General features: G+C 29.6%; 1 protein-coding gene across 1 annotated transcript in view; it reads right to left on the bottom strand.

Moving 5' to 3' along the window:
- LOC129958880 (uncharacterized) overlaps positions 1–15,865 on the bottom strand; it is a 48,514-nt gene that overhangs the window by 13,533 nt on the left and 19,116 nt on the right. The window contains exons 3-4 of the mRNA XM_056071601.1: positions 9,892–10,250; positions 96–314 (exon numbers count right to left, since the gene is read on the bottom strand). Coding sequence (XP_055927576.1) covers positions 96–314; positions 9,892–10,250 — 578 coding nt within the window. The remainder of the gene's footprint in view (positions 1–95; positions 315–9,891; positions 10,251–15,865) is intronic.

The raw sequence follows: 15,865 nt of genomic DNA, 5'->3' as shown, positions 1-15,865 counted from the left end.
GGTAAAAGGTGGCAATATTTGGTTATCTGTACCTAGGAAGAAAAGCAGTTTTTAGAAACTTAACGTTAAAAGAATAATACATTTGGCAATCTTACCGATTTCCTTTTCTGTATTCCATTCAGATCCATGGCTAAATTGTTTTCTTTCATGAATTTCATCCAATGCTCGATTTTTTTATGGTTGTCAACAGGAGGTCGAAGCATTGCATATTCTTTTTGTCCTTTGTCTGGAGTGACAGGTGGTATGGAGGCAAGGCCGTCAGAAGCAGGTGTAGTTGATGTAGTTGATTGCTCAGTTTCCTTCGGTGGGGGTGTCTATACGATTAAAATCTTGGATTACAAGCATTCACAGAAAAATTTGACAGTTATTGCAGTCATGTTACAATGAAATAATTTACATCAGATTGACTTTATGATTATAATTATATTACATTCAATTACCCCCTTAACTACAATATATCATTTTAATGCAAAATAATCTATTTAATAAATTTGAAAAAAATTAATTATCTATTTTTTGCTCGGACTAGAATTTTAACATCAAATTTATATAAGGAAATTGATTGAATAAGTATATTATTATAGTAAAAATGGCTATATTATCTATCAAATGCACCAAATTCTTAAATGATTTTTGTTAAAAAATCTTTCATATAATCCACAAAAAGATTTGGTCTTAAATAAACTTGAATCTAGCCGCAGAGTTTGAAGTAAACCTATAAAAATATCTGTAGTTCGCAGACCCAGTAAAATGTTTTCCTAAACTTTTTTTTTCATTTGTGAAAAAGTTTTTAAGGAATACTTAAATCCCAAATTTAAAAAAAAAATCTTCATTTGTTATTAAATCTCCATAAACCTTATTTAGATCATTTGCTTATGCCAAGAGTTGAAAAATCTTTGACAAGCATTCCATATTGAATGGGCATCTCTTTCATGGCTTTCAATTTTGTTAAATTTTGTTAAGAAATTTTGTCAGAGTAGTCGAATGCCGATTCTAAGGAATTAGAGAGCTCGATTTACCATGCTGCATAAAGCATAAGTTTTGGTAATTTAATAATTCGTGTCATAAAACAGATCGAATTGTTAACCATACACCACATATTAGTTCTTATTCTAACATACTTCTCATTATGTGGATTTGATCATAAAATTCTAATTACAGGTGCTATATGCTTGGTATATGCCCTGTGAATTAGTCAGCGGTTTAAAACTCTGTGCAATAACTACCTACCATAGCATTCTGAAGAAATATCTGGACATGAAGAAAATTGCATCTAAAATCCCGCACTACTTAACCGAATTATGAAAATAATTTGATTCTAAAGATGAAGTAACAGCTTCATGGTATTTACAATCGAATTATATACGAGAATTTTGAAACAGTAAATCATTACCTCCGAGCCGTCAAATAACGCTGGCAACTGCATCAAATGACCATGAGCATTTGAAGCAATTGCTTCTGATATATTAATTATATGGCTGACACGCAAGAACTCTATATTAATCTCCCAATGGAACTTGTAAAATTACGCAAAGAAAAGAACCCTCTAACTTTCCAACGAAATGTGTTTAGAATTCAATAGCTGAACCAAAACAGTTTTTGCTTGCCTCTTTTTGATAAGGCTACATCTATAATATTTGACTGAAAATTTAAAAAACGCAAAAGTTTGAGTCACATTAAAAAATTTTTCAAGCAATTTTCAAGATATTTAGAACAAATTGTATTATTTTGAAATTTCATCTTATATAAATTTGTTCCAAATAATTAGAAATTTGCATAAAACTTTTGATATTCTATATAATACTCATACGCAAAGTGAATTTCAAACAAATTTGACTTTATTTATCATTTTTAACGATTATACAGATGTGTCATAGCTTTGCCCAGATCTCGTTTTAAAAGAATTTAAAATGAGTTTTCAAGCATAAAATCTTGTATAAAAAATTTAAAGAAGAGTTATGCTTATATTAAATATTTATTTGCTTTTGATTGAAGATTTGAAGATTTTATGAGTGAAATAGTATTTTCAAGTATAAAATATTCTTTAAAAAATTTCTGTTTATTCTCTAAAGATATGGCTCTATTGTAAAAAAAACTCTAAAGGAAATTTAAATTCTGCAAAATATATGGCCTTCTTCCAAAAATATATTACCAATGGAGTTTCTGATTAGAAATTTTCTATGATTGTTTCAAGATAATATAAGTGTAAAATAAACTTAAATACAAAAAAAACCACTTTAAAATACAGTGCAAACCTAAAATTTCTGAAGTGAGTGAAAAAAATCACTTTTTGATCATGTATGTTTAAAATTTTTAAAATTCCATATTTTCCCTAAATGTTTTCAATGTCTCTCTAGACAAAATGCTTAAAATTGCGAGAAAGCAGTAGAACTCAGTACATTCATATGCCATTCGATAAATATTTAACCATATGAAATATCCACAGAACAAATTCATAATTATTCAGTGAATGAAAAAAGTTAAAATAATATTTAACTTCTAATATTCATTTAATATATTTAAAGGATTATATAAATATTTTTTTGAAATTAATTTAGGAAGAGAACTATATTTTTTTAATGTTAGCTTTTAAGATTTGGAAAATAGCAGCTTTCCATAAGAATTTTTCCAAATCTATTTATCTTACAGAATGTTCAAATCTATTAAAAAAGTTATTGGAAATAAAAACAATCCTCCCTCTTATATGTTCATCTAGGTTTTAAACTAACTGCATAAGCCAGTCTATAAATGTCTCGCGGTTGAAAAGTACTTCACAAACACTTGCGGATGCATTAAGTAATTTTGTTAATAAGGTTTCGGAAAATACCTAGGAGATGTTATAAAAGTTTAGAGCAAAATATATTTCAAACAACTTAGGTATAAAATTTCTTCATGCGTGAGTTGAAAAAAGTATGGGAATTTTTACGCTGATTCTAATGGTTTCCAATAGACATAAGTTTATACCGATGCATTTATACATTTACACTGATATATGATACATTTATACTGATTTATTAGTTGTGTATTATCAAAGGAAGATTAATTTCACGGCCCTCAAACTGTCAATGGCAGCAAAATGCCCAAGGCTGGTTTATACCATAAATTATGTAGGGGGTATTGAGCATCAACTTACATAATACGGTGAGCGCTTAGGCCTCTTATATTGATTCTCCCGCTTTCAGGGATGTTTGGATTAAGTCAGCAAAATGGTAATCTCCTGCTAAGTTCTCTTGTTAGGCTCTGTAATGATAATGTGGACTAATGCCACTATTCTTATCAGACCTGAAACTTATTGTTTGCTGCCATATCAGTATGTTAAAAGCTTTTAGGGGGTTTTTTAAACGCTTTGTCATTTTCATGCCCTAGTTCTTAATCGCTTAGTAACTGAAAAAAAAATTAAAATTGCAGCAATTCTACTGTATGTTTTGATCTTTCTGTACTTAATTATCATCAAAATAAATGTATTATTTTGATGTTTTTAATGTATTGTATAGTTTTATTATTTAATTCAAAAAAATGGAGAAGCTTATACTATACATTAAAATAAAATTAGACTTTAATGAGAATTTTTTTGTACTTTCATTTAAATTTTACTTTTTTATTTTTTGCACTTTTATTTGTTTCATGCTTTTAAAGTCAGAATTTTGTTTCCTATTTTGGATATCATGATGTACAAATTTTTGTAATTTTCAACTCTAATATGAGTTCTCTATGACTATCCTGTATCTTAATATTTTCAAAATTTAAATATTAAGCCTGAGATTTTAATATTTTTATTAATATCTTAATGAGAATATTACAGGATGCGGCAGAAAAACTCGGACAAACAATTTTAAATATAACTTGATTAAAAATACATAAATTAACAAAATATAACAAATAGTAGTAAGATCAGACTTTTAATAATAAAAACATTTAATTTGTTTTAAAGTGGACGTCTTTTGCTGCAATGCAGAGGCACAAGGCGAATTGAAATTTTCAGCAATGGGCCGTATGTCTTCTACCATTAATCTATCCTATTCCCGCCGAAGCCCTTGCTTTATAGAGTCCAAACTTTTATGTCGTTTAATTCAAGCCCTTGACTCCAATATGGACCATACACTATAATCATGAGGATGAGATTCGGCGAGTACTGTACCATTCTCCAGATGATACCACATCCGGAAAATGTGCCTTTCACCACTCTTCTATCTTTTTAGCCTTGTGAGCTGGTGTAGAGTCTTGTTGAAACTCCTACTTTACACTGCCGAAGAGCGTATTGACCCACGGAAATACCATAGCTTCTAAAATGTCCTGTTAGCACACTTTTTGATTTATTTTAATGCCCTCATCCACAAAAACCAGAGATGTTTTGCCGCTTGCGCAAATTCCGCCCGGGACCATGCGATGGTCCACAATTGCGGAAATGCTTGGAGCGTCCACAAACTAGATCATGTAGTTCTAGGAGTTATGAGCTTTTAGACGTTAAAGAACTTCTCATTAGTGCAAAGGAATCTCTCTGAGCGCTGTCCCGTCTCAAAACTTTTCGGCGTCTTTGGAGCCGCACGAGTTTGTTTTCTTCAGTGAAAAGCTGACCTTTTTGGAACTTGTAAGGCTTTAATCTAAGCACTGTTTTTGCCATTCGTTGCACTGATCGGTCCCTTATCCCTAGTTCACGAGCGATCTTTCTCATGGAAACCCTCAAATTTCATTGAACTCGCTTTTTGATAACCTTACGGCTACTGAAAGAGTTCACCATACGTTTTCATTTCTCTTACTGAACTTCGACTCTCATTGCCAAGCTCATTGAACTATAGATTGCATCAAACACTTCATACTGTCGTTTTCCTTGCTTAAAAAACTGTAAAATGCATATCTTTTGCTTATCATTGTAAAAAAGTCAATAAAACAATACGTAAACTAAAAGATACATTATAAAATATGTTATAATTGAAGTGGTAGACAAAAAGAAATGAACAAAAATTAAAACGAAAATAATTAACTTCTATTCCATGATGTAATAACTTTGTCCGAGTTTTTTTTACCGTACCCTGTATATATATCTAAATGCTGTGTTCCATTTTAATACTTTCATAATTTAACTAGCAATTAAAGAATCATTTTAACTGAATTTTAAATCCTTACTGATGACATCATCTGGTTAGGAATCGGAGAAGAAATTGATTTTCATGTATCATTATTTTTATTATAGTAAAGTATGAACAAAAGGCTAAAATGTAGCGAACAAATAAAATGGAATTTTTTTTTTTCATTTTTTAGATTACTGATAAAAGCTTTTTAAAAAACTGTTTCTATTGTTAAAAAATCTGTTATTAATTTCTTTATTAATTAAAAATAAATAAAAAAAATTATTTTTATAATGAAACTCGATGCATTTTTAGATTCACAAAAGGTATTGTGATTTCTTTAGAATAATTTGAGTTTATTTTATTTATTTATTTTACCCTGTGACCTTTAAAAGTGTTTTATGAATGTTATACAAAAGAAACCTGCCGATCTCAAAAGCTCGCTACAATCCATTTTAATTGGGATGAAAGTCAACAAAGCAATTCTTCCCTCATTTGTTGCCATAGAAAAGGAATAAAAAATACATTTTTGACATTGCATTTATTTATAAATTTAAACCAATACAATAACATATTTTTATTAAATTCAATGAAATGTTTTGCATTCATTAACACATTAATACCTGAATAGGATTTAATTCTGGAAATTTTTTATGAGTAACAATTTTTTATAATAAAGTTTTTTTTATAATAATTTAATTCTTTGAGATATCATTTGAAAGTATATTAAATTAGGAAATTTAAAAAAAAATCAATTAAACATACATTCTTATAAAAATCAAATTAAAATGTTTCATATTCAGGCTAGAAATAAATTATTATGAAGATTGGTTTATAAATTTAAGTAAATAAATAAAGGTAAATAGTTAATACTCATGAGAGTTTTTATAGAATTATTCTTTATATTGGAACAAAAATTTAATTAATAAAAAGTAAAGATAACAGTTTTTCTGTATTTTTTCCTTTATATCCCAAGGTATGAAAAGATATTTCTTCTTTTTATACACATGTTTGATACTAAAAAAAATTCGATATGCTTTTTAATTTATATTAAATGATGAAGAAATTCTTTAGGTTTTATTTAAAATTAAATTCGTTTTAACACTTCTACAGTTTACTGCAAGCTTTAAAATAAACAGTTTGTGTTTTCAAATAATCCAATAACTATGAAAATAAGGGCATTCCTGCGTTTATATAGGGTCAGATTAAGCTCTCTAGGGACTCTTAAGTAGTTCATGTTTCGCTTAGAACTTCCCCAAACTAGATATTTTTATTGATCTTAATTAGTTGTTTAAGCCTTTTTATGTAGCAAATTTTAATAATCCGATAAAACATTTCATTTGGGACCTTTTCATAAGAGTTGGTTTCAGTATTTCTCATGTAACATTATAAATTAAAAGAGAGCATTAAGAACAACAGGAAAAATAAATTTTTAAAATTGATCCTGGGTACTTTAAAATTAATTCCTTTTAGTTCTAAAAATAAAAACAAATGCAGCAGCAGATCTGATATTGAAATAATCATTTTAAATAAATTATGAGCAGTGAAGGTTTTTCTCAAGTATCATTTTGTCATTAAGAGATTATGTAATTTTGGATAGGCTTTTGAAAGGAAAACAAATAATTCTTGAGTATTATTCTGCTGCTAAGGAATAAAATAATTCTAGATAAACTTTTAAATGGAAAATAAACAAATACTTTTTCAAAAATAAGTATTATCGTTGCGGTGACGCAATATTCAGCTAATGTATTCTATGAAAACGCAAAAGCTAATTTTTTTAAATGGTTAATATAATTTTAAAGGCTTTGGTATCAAATAGAAGATGTTTTAAAAATCTTCTTTTTTATGACATTTTTCAAAAGTATGTATAAATAGAAGTGAAACATGGCTTAGACATTAATGCTTCTCAGTTTTCCGCGTTTATTTGTAAAAAGCATCTCTAAAGCTTTTGCAATAATGCAGGGAAACTGAGAAGCATTTCGTGTTTAAGCTATGATCCTCACAGAAGATTATCATCACGCAAACAGCGGTTTAACTCGCAAGGAATACTGGCCACTATTACTTTTCATTCAAGAGCATTTCGTCTTTTCTGTTTGAATGCATTTTCAGAAAAGTTTTTTCGTATATCAGAATGAAAGAAAAAAAGCACAATGATCTAAGCTCAAAAGAAAACATTTGGCAGTTTATAACATGAATATTGAAGGAATGCTTGAATGTCATATCTAAAGGAGCTTATCTTTTGAATACTGTAATATTCCTGAATAGCTTATTTTCCTTTTTCCGTGCAAATATTTTGTTGAATATTTATCGAAGAATATTTATTCTACGGAAGGATATATTATCTTACTTATCATAGTAAATTGGTTGTAAGCAATAGTAAAGTAAGTTTGGATAGAAAAAGTTCCTCATTCGGGACACTTTGTTCTCTTAAATATAAATAAAATATTCACTTACCTTGAGCATATATTGAAATGTTGACAAAGTATGAAGAGAGAAAAGATCTACATTAAAAATAATTCTACTTATCTGTTTTTCGGTATAAAACTTCGCAGTTCTTCTTTGATACCATATCTTATCAAAGAAATATGTCTATGACCATAATGATAATATGAAATATAATAGAAGCCTTAATAAACAATGCAATAAATGATGCTCAATAATTAGAAATTTAAAAGACATCGAATTAGCTTTATGATTATTTAGTAAAAAGGTTCGAAAAGAGATTGAATAATTATGAGACATATTAAAGTCCCATGATAAGAGGTGTAGTCGAATTCGTGTAAAACTCACGATGTTACTCTTGCGTTTCAATGTAATTTTTATCGAAGTTATATTAAAAATATGGCATCCCCGAAGGCAACTGAAATTGTTGTTCAAATGATATTATTGCCCCTTGGTAGAACTAGGAGATATCTCCGATAGATGACAGAATATGTCTGGAGAAATCTGGTATAAAACATTTTGTGGCGGTGTTTCTTTTAATGAAACAGAAACGATAAGTAACTTCGCTCCACGGATTCCTCGAAACAGTCCCTGCCCGCAGTAATTCAATATCTGTCATCAGGAAGGTAAGTGAAATCGACAGATTCTGCGAAATTGTGTATGAAACTGAGTATATGTGTAGTTTTCCGATGACGCAGTGATTTTTACCTTGAAGACAATATGTAATTCTCCAGTTCGTGGTATTCTGTCTATACTCGCATTTCACAGATTTTTCTCATTGCGCCATCCGAACATTGAACTACTTAATATATACTCAATTTTCTACAAATTCTTTATTCGAATGCAAATGTTGATTTCGCCAAGATCTTCTGTCAACAAAAATTATATTACTGCGCACTAAACATATTTAGAGGAATTCGTAACTTGTTTCGTTGCTTTTGTTTCATTCAACAGTACATCAGCAAGAACTACCAAGGTTTCTCGAGTAAATATGCGTGCATCAGAATATTCTTACCTATTTACCAGAGAAAACTTAAAATTTTATACTTGGAGTAATGTTTCTAGAATGACATAGTCGTTTTCACCTAGGTGCTTCTTATACACTGTTACAAAGTGATTCTTCCGAAATAGATTTCAAAGTCATCAAGATTCTATGATTATACATTAGAAAGTACGATTAAAATTTTTTTGAAGATAGGTATAAACAATGAGCCAAGAAAGTATCATTGAATATCAGTAATCATCTCACAGTAATGGATATTTAGTTCAATAGTGTGGGAGTATTCAAGGAATCCCTAACTAACTCTGTAAACTTAATTGCTTATTTCAAACAAACAAAGTAAAAGAATCAAACATCATACAGAGGAAACACAGTTTTCCTCTGTTTGATGTATCCGGCCAAGATTATTGAAGTATATCACACCCACCCAATAAAACAAGATGCTAGCTCAGATTATTACTCAGCTAAATTTCGGGTCTAGCCGTACTAGCAGACGATGAACCATTTGATATCTGCTCCATTTATTACGTTGAGGAAGACAATGCTCCCCAAGAGTACGACGTGGAGAGATTGGTAAGTGCTCATCATAAGATTATTTCATTTTTCTTTGATTCAGTGGATCTGCCATAGATGTTTAGAATCGAATGATCAGTTATAATAAATATCGATCCTGATTACGCTATGTCAGTGAGAAGCTTAGAAAGGGCATCAGACCCAATAAGAAATGATTCTATACATTTGATGGAGATTAGTCTAGACAATGATGGCTCATAAATTACCTAAAACTTTTTCTCTGGGGACTGTTTATTACTTTGAACCCATGTATCGGCATGCTTTCCGGGCCGTTTTATCACATATTTTATGGGCTTATGTTTTCTTTTATCTCTACGGAATAGAATGTTCCAGGGGAACAAGTGCTCATCTCACAAAATACAAGTGAATATTGCCTATACTGAAATCAATTTGTTGACTTCCCATCAAAAAATATTAACTCATATCTCATCGAGGATAGTTGTGATAATTCAGAAAAATTGATGATGTACGATCATTTATGTTCAACGGAACTGTCTGAATAAGAGAGGTACGTAAAAATATTTGCAGATCATGTATGTGGTTAATTTATAAAAGATAATAAGCTCCAAAAAGTTTTAATTTAGCAGATATTTTTTGGCCACTATTTTACGATGAAACACAGGCCAAAAGAAACCATTTAACGGAATTTCAATTTAGTAATTTCCATCTTTATTTTGCATCGACTAATTTCTTACCATAGCTAGACATTAGATTAAATATTAATTAAATTACTATCGGAAGAATTTCTAAGAGATATTAATTTTTAAATGAACAACTCTTCAATTCCTCTAAACTAAAAAAAATATTTACCGTGGTTGTTTGATCTCTGAAATAACCTTCAACGGCTTGCCTGAAAGGGTTCATGGCTTCGCCACTGCTAAATTTATCAGAGGGAAAATCATAAGTGTTTGGCATCGAGTTTCTGCCACTTTCTCTATCGGTGGAAAAGTCATAACTGTTTAACATCAAGTTATCGTCTTCTCCAAATGGATCTTCAGAATCTGAGTAATCAGATACTTCCGCTTCGTATCTGGAGAGAAGAAGACGGAAGAAATCAGCAGCTTGGTCCGAGGTAAGTCCATTCTTGTTTGAACCGAACTTTTGTGGGTAGCCCTCCGAAAATGCTATCAAACAAGAAAGGCAGAGGATGACCAGACTAGCTTCCATCCCTAAGAGAAAGAGAATAAATTGTTAAATGGCTATTAAGCAATTTAAATGTATATAAGCATTAAAAAGTATTGAAACTTTTGTTTGAACATCACAATTACCAGGGTCTGTATAATATAGTAGAATAATTTCGGGTTCGGTTCTGAAAGATCGCGGGTTTCATACACGATTCATTCTAGATTCCGTCTTGCACGCCAGTCTAATATGCATTAAATACGGTTAAATAAAACGTTTGCTCATTGATGTAAAAATTTGGAAAGAATATTTGTGTCCATGGCATCAGACCAGAATTCATAATAATGCGGTTCGTCCCAAAATGGAAAATTAATTAACAAAGCTAAGCTATACTAAAACAGAAGATGATAGAGTGAATTTATTTGAACATCACAATTCAGCGTTTGGATGGCATGGTAACAGAATTTCGGTTTCTGTTCCGAAAAATAGCGAGCTTCAAACTCGATTTTGGATTCCGTCATGAACGCCAGCCTAATGCACATTAAATCTGATGGGGTCAAACTTTTGCTTGCTGATGTAGAAATTCTGAAAGAATATTTGTGTCCATTTCATCAGACCACAATTCAGAATTATTCATTATGTCCCAAAATTTAGATTCAAAATGAAAAATTAATTTAAAAAAATCTAAGCTACACTAAAACAGAAGATGATAGAGTGAACTTTTTTTATATGGGACATTTCAAACGAGTTGTATTAAATAGATTTTGGAGTATTTTATGCTTCGTGCAGGAATAAGGATTAAGACAGCAAGCTGTTAAATCTCAGATGACAAGAGAAGATAATTTCATAATGTGACTGTGACTCCCTGTAAGTTACGTATAAGCATCAAATCAGCCTCAAGTGTCTATTGAAGGTGAAATTCGTCACTAAAACCATTAATTACATTAAATATTTAATTTTATCTTTATTTTAGAAGATAAATTTTTCTTCAGCAAATGAGTACATATTAGATAGTGAATAACTCAATAATTTTATAAAGAAATAACTTAGGAATTCAATCTAATAAAAGAGTATTGCACATTTAAATTTAAAAAAAGTAAGGCATCCATATATATTCTAAATTAGTTATAAAATGTTTGTTTATATTTTAAGGCGATCAGCTTATCGATTAGCTAATTTTTTATTATTTATATGAATATTTATATCCTTAATTTTTTAATGTATTGAATTATGTTAATGAGGAATAAAAGAAATTCTCATATTTTAACTGTTAATGAATTATATTAAATTTATATTCTGATTACATACTAGATTCTTTTTACTAAGGGAAAAAATAAAAGCACAAAACAATTATTTAATAAAAAATACGGGCCTCTAAGTGAAATAAGATAAGCGTCAGGTGCTGAAAACAATAAAATAAAAACTTTTTTTAAATGGTATTATAAGTCCAGTTTGTTTAGAGTATTTCAATAATTACTATTTTGTTTTGACGTCTACATCTTTTTCAAATTATTTTTTTCTTTTCAGTACTTATAAAAGAGAGTTTTTAAAAACTTTAAATTTTTTTTTTATTATTTATGGTATCTTTCCGAAAGAAGGGGAAGGAATATTTCTGGACGAAATAGAGCAGTAGAAATCAAGAAATATTTTATAAGATGTATAATAGAAAGTAAGATAACAAAGGAAGTTTGATAAAATACAGGATAAAAAGATAAATAGATAAAAGCAATTTTGGAAAATACACATTTATTAATGTACTAAAATATAGGACTTTTTTTTCTCGATTTCTTCTTACTTTATTCTTTTTTTTTACTAACTTTACTTAATTATCTTTTTAGTTTTCAATTTATAATTCAATATTAAAAATAGTGTGGAATCATGAAATCAATTTTTTCGTAATTTAACAAGATAATGCGTCACATTCGATATAGGATAAAAAGTTAGATAGATAAAAGCAATTTTTGAAAACACACTTTTATTAATGTATTAAAATGTAGAATTTATTTCTTTTATTCCTTTTTACTTCCTTCTTTTTTTACTTACTTTACTTAATTATCTTTTTTTTTTGGTTTTTAATTTTTAATTCATTATTAAACAGAGTGTGGAATCATGAAACCATTTTGTTTTCGTATTTTAACTATCAGGTGACCCCACTGAGTAGAATCCAAATTTAGTTATTTTAATTGATTAACTGATAATTATTTCGAAAAGCATTAAAATTTCTCATCGTCATTTGAAATATTTAAGTGTACGAAATTTCGAAACATCATGTCAGTAGCAATTGAATGAAAACTCAATTGGGAAATTAACTCTTTAAACAAATAGATTTCTCTCACAAAGAATCATTAATACATCCATTTTGAATTTCATTAATTTTCAAAAACCTCTTAAATTAAAATTCAGTCATATGGAATGATATTCGAATTAAATTATAATTAATGAGTATCAAAACATGATACTTAATTTACCTAAACAACATTGATATAGTTGTATTACCGTCAATGTGTGATAACGGAAACTCTATAAAATACTTAATCATTTTATAGAATGCCGAGAACTGGCCGGTATTTTATGAAACGATTAAACATTTCTCACACTTTTTAAGAATTCTATGGAATGTCAAGAGTGAAATTGCCAAGATATGAAAAACATCTTCGATGCAAGAAAAAAAGAATATTCAAAAAGCGTGGATTGGATTATATTTGATAGGGGAATAAACCAGCATGATGGTGACGTGCTTATCGAGGAGATTTTCGTTTCTGTCACCTATTGTGCGTGTTTAAAAAAAATGAGTGATGCACACGTACGAACGAAGTGTCGTCAAAAAATTCCCATCTTCTGTGCCCATACTAGTAAAAATGAGAGAGATGATATTTTGTGCATTCTTTGTTCTAAAACTAATAAACTGTTAAACAATGTCGCTATCATAACCTTTATTTCATACTTTTTCCGAAACAGTGTTATGTCATTCTAAAGAAAATCAAAATATTACATAGAATACCTAGTGAAAATGTGTAATAATCTCATATTTCATTCTTTGCATAAAAAAGTCCAGCATTTTATAAAAAGAATGCCGGTATTTCATATATTGTAGGTAATATTTATAGATCTGTACTTAATTTGAAATTATGCCTTCTGTGATGAAAAATGTTTGATTTTGTGTTTCTACTTTAAATGAAGCTTCAATTATCTATAAAAAATATCTGTTGTACAATTTTGAAATAACGTAAAGGTGTAGAAAATATTTAGAGAATGCGAACGAGTTGAGAATTTTGTATTCTGGTACATCTATAAATAAAGAAGATCGTTTTCACTTATCATTGCGTAATTTCGAAGCCCAAAGTTAATCTAACAAAACTGTTCGAATAAAATTAATTGACATCTAACTTTGATATTTTAAAGCAATAAAACTAAGGTAAAATACAAGACACGGAAACAACCTTTCAAGTCTGATGTTATTGCTGTTAGCATTTATCACTTAACTTTCCAATGTACAGTCTACAACGTGATATCTTTGATTTGACATGTCTTTCTTTTCTTTTTAGACAACTGTATTTTGTGCTGCATACTTAAATTGGATAATTCTAAAATTTTGACAAACTGCGCAAAACAGCAATGAGTGATCATTCCTCAAATTCAGAAATGGAGGAGCACTGGTTTCAGACTGATACCACTAATTATGAAGCCACATACATGTACATATGGTGCACGATAAACATGCCGCAGTGCAACAAATAGTCTCACGTTGCTCTAGTGAGGAGCTCTGGACAAACCAATGGAACAAATTAGTTAGAACAACGTCCCTTTTTGAAGTCTCACAAGAGCTTTTTTAATAAGGAGCTCGTAATTTTCAACGAGGTCAGATGACGTGGAAGAAATCTGATCCGAAACCTTCTTTCCAGAATTCGACACCTATAAGAGGGAATTCATATCTACAGCATAATATGTCATGTCGACATTTTGGTTATTTTTAAATTTATCAATTTGGTATTTAAAATATAATTTTTCTAATTATTGTCACCATTCTGAAATTGCAGTAATAAATTTTACATTTTAAATTCCAATTCAATAAAATTAAAAATTAAATATAAATATAGCCAACATGTCGACAGTACGCACAGCGCCCACTCCAGTATCACTGCCCACACCTATTATTAATCTTCTGTAAAATCAGGTCTTGAACCTATATCCCTTCAGTCGTGAAGCTGAAATTCTACCACGAAGCTACGGCCGATACAAAGACATTCTATGATACTTTTACGATAATACTGAATATTCGTAATAAAACACATAAATTTCATGGAATATCATATGCATTTTGGAGGGTAGGGCTGATTTATTATATATTATCCTCGTCATTTAACCGTGGTTCAGAATGAGGAGGTTCATCCCAATACAGCCGCTATGAAGCTTCAAAATTCTAACTAATTAGCTGCTTAAAATGAAAAATATAGGCATAGATATATAGAAATAACGAAATAATGGGAAAAAGCATACCGCAAGTACAGAACAAATCTGATAACAATATTAGATCGCAGTATTTGTTAAATAGCTCACTTACAATATTTATTAAATAGAGAGCTTAGCTCAATTTTGCCAAAAATTATGAAAGGTCCGTTGCGTTTATTAACGCTTCGATTATCCTTTTCCTTCTGCATCAATAAAGCACCGAAGAATTTCAAAGAGTTACATTCTCTTCGAAATTAAAGACACTTTTTACAAGGTAATAAAATAAACGAAAAAAAAAACATTTGAAAATAAAAAAAAAATATTAAAGATGTAATTACTTTGGTAAGTAATTACGAAGAATGTCGTTTGGATTCCGATACAAATATTATAAGTCCAAAGTAAGAAAGTGAAATAAATATCTTTTCTTTTCAATCAGTTGATTAATTACGCTCCCCCCTCCCCGTCTTCTGAGGATTAATTAAAGTTGAAATTAAATTCCGGGCAAATTTATTTTCTCGGAGACCAGATTTTAATTAAACTAAGAAGAAAGGATATTTAAAAAAAAGATGCGACATATTTTCTTCGGAGTGTTTTTGCTATAACGATAGAAATTTAATCACCGACATATTTTCCCTCCAATATCAGCAGGAAGTCCGTTTTCAATTTCTGATATTTGAATGTTTAATGTTAAGACTTATACAAAAGAAACTCATTACACGTTCAATACAAAGTTTTGATTTACTTTTCTGTGAATAGAAATAACATCTGAAATAGAAGATGTGATGCATGATTTTCTATAGATAAAATCATCTTCGAATTCTAAGAAAACAGATGTTCTCAACGTTCTCTTCTCAATTTAGCTTTCCTTCTACTAGTGTTGATCGTTTCATAATACTGAAAAGTAAGATTTCTTGCATTTATTGAAACATTTCGTCACTATTTCTGTTTTTGTTCTTCTTATATATAACGTAGAAGAAAGTATAAAAGAACGCAGGAACAAAGCTGAGGAGAAATGGAAGGATCTTGCCAATACCAATTCATGGGGGGGGGAATTGCAGAGGAATTGTATAGATTATTAAGAACTTATCTCTCAGGGGACATCAGATGGAATCCTCGCTTCTAGGGCAATGGAATTTCATTTCTGATTCTTTCTTATTTAATGATAACATATCTCAATATGTCGAAAGCATTCCGCCTTTGAAAATGAAATGAA

This window comes from Argiope bruennichi, chromosome X1 (assembly GCF_947563725.1).
Source record: "Argiope bruennichi chromosome X1, qqArgBrue1.1, whole genome shotgun sequence".
NCBI classification, from domain to species: Eukaryota; Metazoa; Arthropoda; class Arachnida; order Araneae; family Araneidae; genus Argiope; species Argiope bruennichi.
Note: the sequence above shows the minus strand (reverse complement) of the source record. Positions and strands in the feature narration are given on the sequence as shown.